At 53.6% G+C, this 11500-nt stretch overlaps 1 protein-coding gene across 1 annotated transcript in view; it reads right to left on the bottom strand.

Moving 5' to 3' along the window:
• Positions 1–53: 53 nt before the first annotated feature.
• The window catches only part of Tmem143 (transmembrane protein 143), a 20089-nt gene continuing 8642 nt past the window's right edge, over positions 54–11500 (bottom strand). The window contains exons 4-8 of the mRNA XM_059277154.1: positions 9703–9897; positions 8540–8670; positions 6456–6735; positions 2731–2920; positions 54–1028 (exon numbers count right to left, since the gene is read on the bottom strand). Coding sequence (XP_059133137.1) covers positions 805–1028; positions 2731–2920; positions 6456–6735; positions 8540–8670; positions 9703–9897 — 1020 coding nt within the window. The 3' untranslated portion in view covers positions 54–804. The remainder of the gene's footprint in view (positions 1029–2730; positions 2921–6455; positions 6736–8539; positions 8671–9702; positions 9898–11500) is intronic.

Below are 11500 nucleotides of genomic sequence, written 5' to 3'. Positions count from 1 at the left end.
CCCTCTTTCCAGGATTCTGACCAAACCCCTTCACCTGCAGCCACACGAACCAGGTTTATTAAACACTATTTATTCCTTTGGAAGAAGGTAAAGTGATAAATATTGCACAAGCCAAGGTGGTCTCTGCAGCAAGGCAGAGAGGCCTGGGAGCCTGCTGGGGCCTGAGCGGGAGTGATCTTGGGCTGGAATGCTGCAGGCTCACCGTCTTCTTCGGGGCAGGAAGTTCCCAGTGCCTTCAACCAGAGCAGATCAGCTGCAAAACAGATGGCTCCTCTCACATGGATTCACGGCAATTCCTCCAGGATTTCTGACTGGCTGCTGCCCCTGCTTGAAGTGCCCAGTTACCCTAAGTTTGGCCAACCAAACGGCTTGCAGGCTGCAGTGGGCCCCGCCCAGGTGCATGCGGCAGGCAGTTCCTGTGCAAGCTGAACAGATGATGAAGCGTGGCCTCCAGGCCCAGCTTTCACAGCCTGGCGGGTCTCCCGGCAGCTGTGTTAAACCTCCCCAAGCCCCGCCCCTCCACCGGCCATGGTGAGGTTCTTGTCAGGGGCAGGGCTGAGAAGTAAAATACAAGCTGAAAGAAACGGCTTCGATTGGCTGGCCTCAGGAGGCTGCTTAGCAACTGCCAGCGGCCCTGATTGGCTACTCTTAAGTCTATAGCATTGCCAAATTAATGGTCTAGCAGAAATAATAGCCTGTCAACAACCAAGAGTCCAGGTAGGAGATACAGGTGCCACGATTGACACCTTGCTGTGGAGGAGGCAGAGCTTGGCTCCCTGCCATGCTGGGCCTGGTCGTAAGTGGTCAGGGTGAGGGGTAGCTACCACCCGGTGCAGCAGCCTGCAGGGCTCCTGGAGTACCCAGGACCAGTGGGTCAAGTTCCGGCAGCTCAGGTGGTGGGAACAACCCGAAGCTGGGAGTCAGGGCTTGCAGGTGGGCCAGGGCCCGAGGTCCATTGAAGGCCACATCACAGCCAGACTGGGCTAGAAGCCAGCTCTCCACTTCAGACTGTAGCCACTTGGAGGTCTCTGTGGGGAGAGATTATGTTCAAGCTGAAGTTAGAGGAGACCTGGGCCTGAAGGACAACATGGAAGGCCCAGGAAAAGCAGGGTTGACATGGGGAACAAGCAGCAGGGTTGGCCTGGGGACAGCAGGGAGGATCTGGGAGACAGCAGGGAGGATCTGGGGGACAGCAGGGAGGATCTGGGGGACAGCAGGGAGGATCTGGGGGACAGCAGGGAGGATCTGGGGGACAGCAGGGAGGATCTGGGAGACAGCAGGGAGGATCTGGGGGACAACAGGGAGGATCTGGGAGACAGCAGGGAGGATCTGGGGGACAGCAGGGAGGATCTGGGGGACAGCAGGGAGGACCTGGGGGACAACAGGGAGGATCTGGGGACAGCAGGGAGGACCTGGGGGACAGCAGGGAGGACCTGGGGGACAGCAGGGAGGACCTGGGGGACAGCAGCTCTGACATGGGGACAGCAGCTCTGACATGGGGACAGCAGCATTGACATGGGGACAGCAGCACTGACATGGGGGGACAGCAGCACTGACATGGGGACAGCAGCATTGACATGGGGACAGCAGCACTGACATGGGGACAGCAGCATTGACATGGGGACAGCAGCACTGACATGGGGACAGCAGCACTGACATGGGGACAGCAGCATTGACATTGGGGGGACAGCAGCATTGACATGGGGACAGCAGCACTGACATGGGGACAGCAGCACTGACATGGGGACAGCAGCACTGACATGGGGACAGCAGCACTGACATGGGGACAGCAGCATTGACATGGGGACAGCAGCTCTGACATGGGGACAGCAGCATTGACATGGGGACAGCAGCATTGACATGGGGACAGCAGCACTGACATGGGGACAGCAGCACTGACATGGGGACAGCAGCATTGACATGGGGACAGCAGCATTGACATGGGGACAGCAGCTCTGACATGGGGACAGCAGCACTGACATGGGGACAGCAGCACTGACATGGGGACAGCAGCATTGACATGGGGACAGCAGCACTGACATGGGGGGACAGCAGCACTGACATGGGGACAGCAGCATTGACATGGGGACAGCAGCACTGACATGGGGACAGCAGCATTGACATGGGGACAGCAGCACTGACATGGGGACAGCAGCACTGACATGGGGACAGCAGCATTGACATTGGGGGGACAGCAGCATTGACATGGGGACAGCAGCACTGACATGGGGACAGCAGCACTGACATGGGGACAGCAGCACTGACATGGGGACAGCAGCACTGACATGGGGACAGCAGCATTGACATGGGGACAGCAGCTCTGACATGGGGACAGCAGCATTGACATGGGGACAGCAGCTCTGACATGGGGACAGCAGCACTGACATGGGGACAGCAGCTCTGACATGGGGACAGCAGCACTGACATGGGGACAGCAGCACTGACATGGGGACAGCAGCACTGACATGGGGACAGCAGCATTGACATGGGGACAGCAGCATTGACATGGGGACAGCAGCACTGACATGGGGACAGCAGCTCTGACATGGGGGGACAGCAGCACTGACATGGGGACAGCAGCATTGACATGGGGACAGCAGCATTGACATGGGGACAGCAGCACTGACATGGGGACAGCAGCTCTGACATGGGGGGACAGCAGCATTGACATGGGGACAGCAGCATTGACATGGGGACAGCAGGGAGGACCTAGAGACAGGGAAGGTTCACCTTCAGGCGGGCCTTGGGCGCCCCCTGGCCGGCGGCCTAGGAAGCTGTGAGCCAGTAGGGCCTCCTTGATGTGTTCCTCCTGTGCGCGGAGTGCCAGGGCACTGAGCAGTTCCGAGTTGTTGGATGTGCTGCGATAGTACAGCATGTGTGCCAGCTCCAGCGCCTGGGCACTTCTATGCTGCCCAAACACCTGTGGAAACGCAGGCTTAGATACGGAGGTGCAGGGCCACTCAAAACCAGAGTGCCCTGGCAGTCTGGGTTGGGGCTGAGGCCAAAGTGCACCCCCCTGCCAGTGGCCCACTGCTTTGTTATCTGGCAATATGTTAATGAGTTTGTGCCAAGGTTTTAAACATGAGTTTTAGCCTAGGAAATTCCAATCCCAGTACATCCTTGTCAAGTGTTCTACCATATTCCCAGTAACATGTCTAAGATTCGTTTTATGGTGGCCCAGGACAGAGAGCCTGGGGCGTTGTGATGCAATCAGAATACCAGGTGTTGGCGACGTAAGACTTCATCAGGCTACCTTACTTCTGCATCTATTTGAACCTTTCCAGAACTGAAAAGGAACAGTTTAAGCTACTACGCTATAAAGAAAACTTCAGCACTCAGGAGGCAGAGCCAGGGGGATCTCTGTGTGTTCGAGGCCAGTTTGGTCTACAGAGTGAGATCCAGGACAGGCACCAAAGCTACACAGAGAAACCCTGTCTCAAACCCCACACCCCCGAAAAGAAAAGAAACCCTCAGGTAAAGGGCACTGGGTGCAGCCTGACCCTCTCCCACACTGCAAATCCACTTTAGCCAGGATGGATGAGCTCAAGGCAGCTGTGCCTGTGTGTGGCCTCCGCCATCCCCTCCCAGCTTCCAGCCTGGACCGAGCGGCCTGCAGCAGCACCGTCTGCACTACAAGGCTGGTGCTGCAGGGCCCAGGAAGTCAGCACACTGACACCGTAAGGACTGAGCTGCCATGTCCACCTGGGCCAAGAAGTCAGCCTGAACTGACACAGCTGGGCACCTCCCAACATGGCTGTGTGGCTGGGCCTGCTGAAGAGCCCACACTATGAACTCTATCCCGGCCTTGGAGCCAGTTGCCATAGAGACAGGAGTCCTGTGCTAAGGACCATCATGCATGGAACAGCTGGGTCTCCTGTCTTCACCTGCCGAGACTGGAGTGCAGAGTCTCATGTCTAAAGGAGCACGCCACACTGGCATGCAAACACACTCCCAAACTGCCCGTTCCCCACTCTGGTAACCCTACCTTCTATGTGTCACCATCCTCATCCCTCCTAGCCAGCCTGTCTGTCCCTGACCCATCCTGCTCCCCTCCTCCTCCCTGGCTTCATGTCCCCATCCCCTGCTCATAGTTTCCCTGGCTCAGAATCGGAAGCTCCGAACCCAGTGCAGCCCACACAGTATATACTGCTGTGCCCACGTACCCGTGCCCCTCAGATCATGGGTCTTCAAATGAGCAATGCCCCCCAGTCTCAGAAAGCACTGCCCCATCCTCAAGGCTGTGCCACAGAGAGAGTGGATGCATCCCCAGGCTCCTACAACCATGCCACTCCACCTGTGTCCATAGGCCTTGAGCCCCTAGGAGGGGCCTACACATCTCCACAGCCTCCAGGTTGCTCCTGTCCTGCTCTGCACAGAGAAGGCAGACATATGGTAGAGTGCCAGAGACCCATCCCAGACTAAGTGATCCAGGAAGGCATCAGGGAGCTGATGGCTTCTGGGCAAGGGATAAGGAATGCATAGGGGTGGCCAGCCCAGTGAGAGAGAATACATTCAGTCAGAGGGGAATGTAAATGTCAATGTGGAGTTTGGGGAAGCAGGAGAGACTAGGCGTCACAAACACACCAAGAGCAGAAACTGTGGGTGGAGGTAGTATAATGGTGGTGAAGACTGTAACCAACCACAAGGTAAGCTGAACAGGAAAGCCACCAGATAGTGAGAAGGAGAGGACCTGCCCTGGGTGGAGTTGGGAATGGGCTGCAGGGGCCACCTGGAGGCTGGGAACAAGGCAGACATCACGGCCATGCCCCCACTAAGAGCAGATATGGGAGATGCTGGCTGTAGCAGCCAGTGAGAACCACTGCTTCAGGCCCAGCTGGCCAGAGACTCAAGATGGAGGAACTCCTCAGCAGGAAAAGGGTCTGCATCCTGCTCCAAGACAGGAGCTGAGAAGCCAGGCAGACAGCATCTGGTTCCACACAGGTCGAGATGGGAAAGGACCAGAAGAGGGGCCTGTGGGCTGGGCAGTGGTGGCGCACGCCTTTAATCCAGCACTGGGGAGGCAGAGGCAGGCGGATCTCTGTGAGTTTGAGGCCAGCCTGGTCTACAGAGCTAGTCCAGGACAGGCACCAAAACTACTGTCTCGAAACCCTGTCTTGAAAAAAAACGAAAAAAGAAAAAAATAAAAGAGGGGGGGGGCTGTGGTACCAGAGACCCAGGGACCCTGAAGCACAGGAGGGATATGGACGGCCGGGTGTTCGGGTGGGAGGCCAGGGCTGGGGCCCCAGCTGGAACAGGAATAAATGGGTAACCAGAGAACCCGAACTGGATAAACTGGGCCCTTCCACTCCCATGAGGCTCTGCAGCCCCGCAGGACCACTGAGGAGTGAGAGGAGGCTCACCGTGGCCAGTGTCCCTCCCCAGAACATGGCCTCCTTGCTTGCAGTCTCGTCCTCTCTGTGCTGTGGCCCAGCAGCTCCTCCCTGCTGTGGTTCCCTGCTACCCTGAGGGGAAAGCCCAGAACGATGTGTGGGCATGGACCACCCTGGCCACGCTGGGCCTTGTTTAAAACCCTGTGGCACTGCTCTCCTACCCCCAGTGCTGGCCCTGCCTATCCAGTGTCCCTGGTGGCCAGTGTGGATTTATCACAGGTCTCCCTGAGAGAGAGCCTGTCAAAACTTCTGGAAGCAGCTTGAGAACCAATGGGAGGGACACACAGCTCACGGCAAGCCGCACTCCTGAGGTGGTGCAACCCCAGAACTGAGAGAGGCCAACGCTGCCATCCATCTCGGCCAACAAGGAGAAGACAAGTCGGCTGTCAGTCCCACCTGCCCTCTTGACCCTGAATCCTAGCTGCTGAGCAACGCCTCCCTGAGGAGGCCCTGAACTCATGCTGCAGCTCAGAGAGGAAGCTTATTGAATATACAACTTCCCAGTCCAGGCCCTGAGTTTCCACACCTGTCTTTTAGGGCTGGAGCTGGCTCTCTTAGTGATCCCAGTAGCCCTCCAGGAAGGAAACTCAGAGAACAAGCAGTCACACTGCAAGCATGATCACCTCAACAGTGACCTCACATGGTACTTCCTGTACTGTGGCCAGGCTCACACGGACTCATTTAATCCCTGTCCACCCCTCTCCATCAGGTCCTGCCTGTCACCATTCTCTTTGCGGTATAGGAGCTGCGGCAGACAGAAGTCAAGCAACTACTTCGGACCACCCAGCTGCAGAACAGTACTCATATTCAGTCCAGTCAGTCAGGCTCCACAGTCCATAGCCTCTGTTACGTTCTTCAAATGCCTTTGCTCCACTAGGACTCCACTGTGCGGATGAAGAGAGAAACTGAGGCACAGAGAGAGAGAGCCCTGTCTGGGGTGAAGGGTGCTGATAAATGAAGTAAGGAAGACGTAATAGCATAATGTACCAGCAACAGTACGTGGGATGACGAAGTCCAGGGGGCCTGGCTGGGCAGTCGAAGCAGCAGGGACCCAAGGGTGCTTACCTTGGAGGCCTTGAGGCCCATGAAGACAGCAAAGAGCAGCAGCAGCAGGGAGGTGGCCATCTTGAGGTCAGACAGTATCACCATGCCCACATTGACGAAGAACACAACTCCCGAGACCACCAACATCAGGTTGATCAGGGCGCGCCGCATCATGGGCGTGCGCACCTTCAGCTCGGGCAGCAGCTGCTCTAAGCCCTCCAGCGGGGTATCCTTAAAGCTCTTCAGAACCAGGTGCCCCCGTTTTGTCCGGGCAGCCAACACCACGCGCTTGAAATACCTCCTGAGGGCCAGAAAGGAGGGTGTGAGTGCAGTGGGAGGAGTGGGAGGCCAGAGCCCTCCCCCTGTGTTGGCCGCTCTGGGTTGTCCCCTTGACCACGTCTGGAATCACTCCTGTGAGGGAGTGCTTGACTGGATTGCTGAGGTGAGCAGAGTCACCCTAAGACTTCTCAACCACCTTCTAGTGACAGCCCACACAAAAGGCCTGGGGCACACGCCATTGATCCCAGCACTCCGGAGGCAGAGGCAGGTGGATCTTAGAGTCTGAGGCCAGCCTGGGCTACAGAGGAAGTTCTAGGCCAGTCAAAGCAACATAAGGGAAGACCATGTCCCTAAATAAATAAGTAAATGGATAGGAAGAAGGAGGCTTTTGCTTTTTGCCTGCTTGCCCTCTCTCTCACAGGCAAATTTATCCTCCTGCTGAGGCATTCGTTCCAACCAGCATCTCTCCAGAAACCTCCAGGACTGAACAATTACTGCATTCTAATCCTTTCCATCATGAGGCAGCCATGATTGGACTACCCTGACCACAGCCTGAAAGCCAGTCTAATAAATCACACACACACACACACACACACACACACACACACACACACACACGTATGTGTGTATATATATATGTGTATATATGTGTATATATGTATATATACACACACACACACACACACACACACACACACACACACACATATGTATGTGTGTGTATATACACACACACACACACACACACACACACACACACACACGTATGTGTGTATATATATATGTGTATATATGTGTATATATGTATATATACACACACACACACACACGCACACACATATGTATGTGTGTGTATACACACACACACACACACACACACACACACACGTATATATACACACATAATCAACTCTGTTCCTTTATTTATTTTATTTTTTTACAGGAAGGTTTTTTTATTTTATTTTATTTTTTCTTAACATTTATTTTACAGTGTTCTGTCTGCATGTTTGCCTGTACGCCAGAAGAGGGCATCAGATGTCATTACAGATGGTTGTGAGCCACCACGTGGTTGCTGGGAATTGAACTCAGGACCTCTGGAAGAGCAGCCAGTGCTCTTAACCTCTGAGCCATCTCTCCAGCCCTCTGTTCCTTTAAAGAACTGGGGCATACACAACCTAAAACTCCATTATCTCCAGCTGCATGGTCTTTTAGATAGCTACTTAATAGCCAGGCATGGTGGTGCACGCCTTTAATCCCAGCACCAGCAGAGCCAAGCAGATCTCTGAGTTCAAGGCCACCCTGGTCTACAGAGTGAGATTGAGGACAGGGATCAAAGCTACACAGAAAAACCCTGTCTGAAAAAAAGAAGAAGAAGAGGAGGAAGAGGAGGAGGAGGGAAGAAAGAAAGAAAGAAAGAAAGAAAGAAAGAAAGAAAGAAAGAAAGAAAGAAAGAAAGAAAGCTACTTAATCACAAAGAATTGGAAGTAAGTCACATGTTCAACCATGGGGATTGGTTAATTATATATTCCTACACTGGACCTGTCAGCTGGCTGTGCCACTTCTTCAGGATGTGGCCTCCTCTCTGTAATTCTCAGTTTTCCTCATCTGGAAAATGGAGATGACTGACCCTCACCTTCTCTTCCTCTAGAAACAGTAGTTCTCACTTTCTCTTGGGGAGAAAAGGCTGCATTTTGACAATTTGTACCTCCTATTTCTGGACTTCTCCCTGGGGCCAAAGACACCAAAGCCAGATACTGACCTGTCAGTCCCTTCTCAGCTCAAACCTTGCTCCCCTTTACTGCAACTGGGGAACAGGGCCTCCTCACCTCTCCACAGGGGGCAACCTTCTGAAGAAGCCACGCTTGGAGCCCACACTGGACATGTGTGGCATCTGCCCCACTCTCTGGCCCAGGGCCCAGAACTGCATGTAGATATACTGATCCAAATTTATTGTCACCTGCCAAGGGGGAAAAGGAAGCAGAGGTAGCTGAGCATAAGCCAGGTGTTAAGGGTACCATGCCAGAACACCTCCTACCCAGGAATGGACCCTGCCTTGTGCGGCTGATCATGCAGTGTGCAGGGAGGGGAGTCAGGCATGGTTGTTCATGTTGTACATTGCATCGGGTTGGGCCTGCACACAGGAAACGTCTTAGAATCTAAGATAGTGCTGGATTTAAGAGTCTCCATTTATGAAGCAACCACAAAGACAAGACACTGTCACTTAACCATGTCTTACCACCACTGGTAGATCACACCCTAAAATATGACAGAATACGTCTAAAAAATTCATCTTAAAGTTCACTAAAACATGGACCTGGAAGATTTTAGTATTTCTTCAGTTTTGTTGACTTTATGGAAGGGAGAATAGAGAGGTCTTTTGGTTGTTATTTTTTGGCGGGTTTTTTTAGAGACAAAAAATTTGGGGGAGGATACTGAGACAGGGTCTAGCTATGTAGTCCTGACTGGCCTGGAATTCACTATATGTAGACCAGACTGGGCTCTAACACTCAGAGATCCACCTGCCTCTGCCTCTGCCTCTGCCTCCTGAGTCCTGGGATTAAAGGTGTACGCCACCACAGGCAGCCTTTGGATTTTTTTAGATTTACTTTTATTTTATATGTATAGGTGTTTAGTCTTTATGTATGTAAGTGCACTGCAGACATGCCTGGTGCCCACCTGTAAAAGCCAGAAAAGGGAACTGGATCTCCTGGCACTGGAGTCACAGACAGCTATAAGTGACCATGTGGGTGCTAGGAACAGACCCTGGGGCCTCTGCAAGAGCAACAAGTGTTCTCACCCATAAAGCCCCCTCTCCAGCCTGCGGAATGAGCTTCATATTGTTGCCCATAGAATCCTGCCGGGTAGCAGCACTGCATCTGGCCCTGACACCCTCATCTGACGACCCTTTCCTGACGGAGGGCACCCAAGTGGCTGGGGAAGGGGAGTGCTTCCTCTAGGTAAGCAAAATGACTCCTCTGGGGACAGGTACCTGGACCTCATCCTGAGGGTGATGGACAACAAGTGAGTAGGCCAGGGCATCTTCAGAGAGTGCAGAGAAGTTGGCCTGGGCCATCAGGGGCTTCAGAGCCTGGAGCACGTCCTTCTCGTTGGACAGACGCTGGAGGTCAGTAAGGGACGGCTGGTCCAGGGTCTCCCTGTCAGGGTTGATAGGGTCATACAAGGCCTGAGGAGAAACAATAGGAAAACCAGGGAGGTCACAACACAGGAATGGGGGCCCCTGGGGACTGGGGAAGTCCAGAGCTTGGTGTTCTATACTCTGCTCCAAGCCCCTGTGTTACTCTGCCACACACACCTTAAAACACTATGCAGCTGATGTGGTAGCACACATCTTTAATACCAGCACTTGGGAGGCAGAGTCCAGTGGATCTCTGTGAGTTAAAGCGCAGCCTGGTCTACATAAAGAGTTCCAGGTTAGTTAGCCAGGGCAACATAGTGAGACTCTGTTTCAAAATGAAAAACAACAAAACATTGTGCAGACAAGCTCAGCCACATCTCCAGCTCCCTTCTGAGGTCTGCCCTGGGTAGGTGGTCTCTCCTCCAAAGCAGCTGCAGGAGGCCAGACTGCCTGGTAGAGACTAACCTCCCACAGCCAAGGCCAGGCCACTAGGAGACAGGTCCATGTAGGGACTGATATGGGGGTGACAAGCACCCCTCTGAACTCCTACCCCTACTTGTGCAAGCCTCAAACCCTACCTGCTGAGTGCTTTAAAATCTGTAGACGGGGCGGTGGGCTAGAGAATCCTTGAAGAAGAGGGCTGGGAGACGTCACTGGACATGGTGGCATACACTGTTATTATCCTAGCTCTCAGGAGACTGAAACAGGAGTAAGCCTGGGCTATAGTAAGACCCTGTCAGAACAAAACCTTTCAGACTGTGGAAGACATGGTCCTCCCAGGAGCAGCAAAGGCACAGCCAGGAGTGTGTCTGAGCTGCACAGTGACCAGGCAAAAGCTGCCTACATGCCTCCAGCCCCTCCCCACAGGGACCAGACCATATCCAGCCCACAGCTCCAAGCCTGCAGGTCTCATCCTGTGCAGACCCAAGCTTCTGCTTCTTCCCTGCCTGTCTCAGGAACCCCAACAGAGCTCCCACCATCCTGGGCCTGCCTCGTGTGGTCCAGTACAATGTGGTATGACACCTGACACCAGGATAGTGAGAAAAGCAAATCTTTCCCCAGGTCTCCCCTGTATCCCCTCCCGAGGCTGTACCTGACTAACCTCCCTGTATAAGAGGACGTAAATATATATATATATATATATATATATATATATATATATATATATATATATAGTGCTCTGGACCTGGTGCCAAGGTCTGTCTTCCCATCTTCTAAAGAAACTGAAGCAAGCCGGGTGGTGGTGGTGGTGGTGGCGGCGGCGGCGGCGGCGGCGGCGGCGGCGGCGGCGGCGGCGCACGCCTTTAATCCCAGAACTCGGGAGGCAGAGCCAGGTGGATCTCTGTGAGTTTGAGGACAGCCTGGTCTACAGAGTGAGATCCAAGACAGGCACCAAAATTACACAGAGAAACCCTGTCTCAAAAAACCGAGAGAGAGAGAGAGGGAGAGAGAGAGAGAGAGAGAGAGAGAGAGAGAGAGAGAGAGACTGAAGCAAGAACAGTGAAAACTCCCAGCTTGGGCAACTTAGCAATGTCCTGTCTCAAAAATGAATGAACAAACAAATAAACGAAAGAATTAATGAATGGGGCTCCTGATGAAGTTCAGTAGTAGAGCACTTGCCTAGAATCCCCTGTTGAGAGTTTGAGGGTGT

The sequence above is a fragment of the Peromyscus eremicus genome, chromosome 1, assembly GCF_949786415.1.
Source record: "Peromyscus eremicus chromosome 1, PerEre_H2_v1, whole genome shotgun sequence".
Lineage (NCBI taxonomy): Eukaryota > Metazoa > Chordata > Mammalia > Rodentia > Cricetidae > Peromyscus > Peromyscus eremicus.
This window is presented reverse-complemented; position numbering and strand designations above follow the sequence as displayed.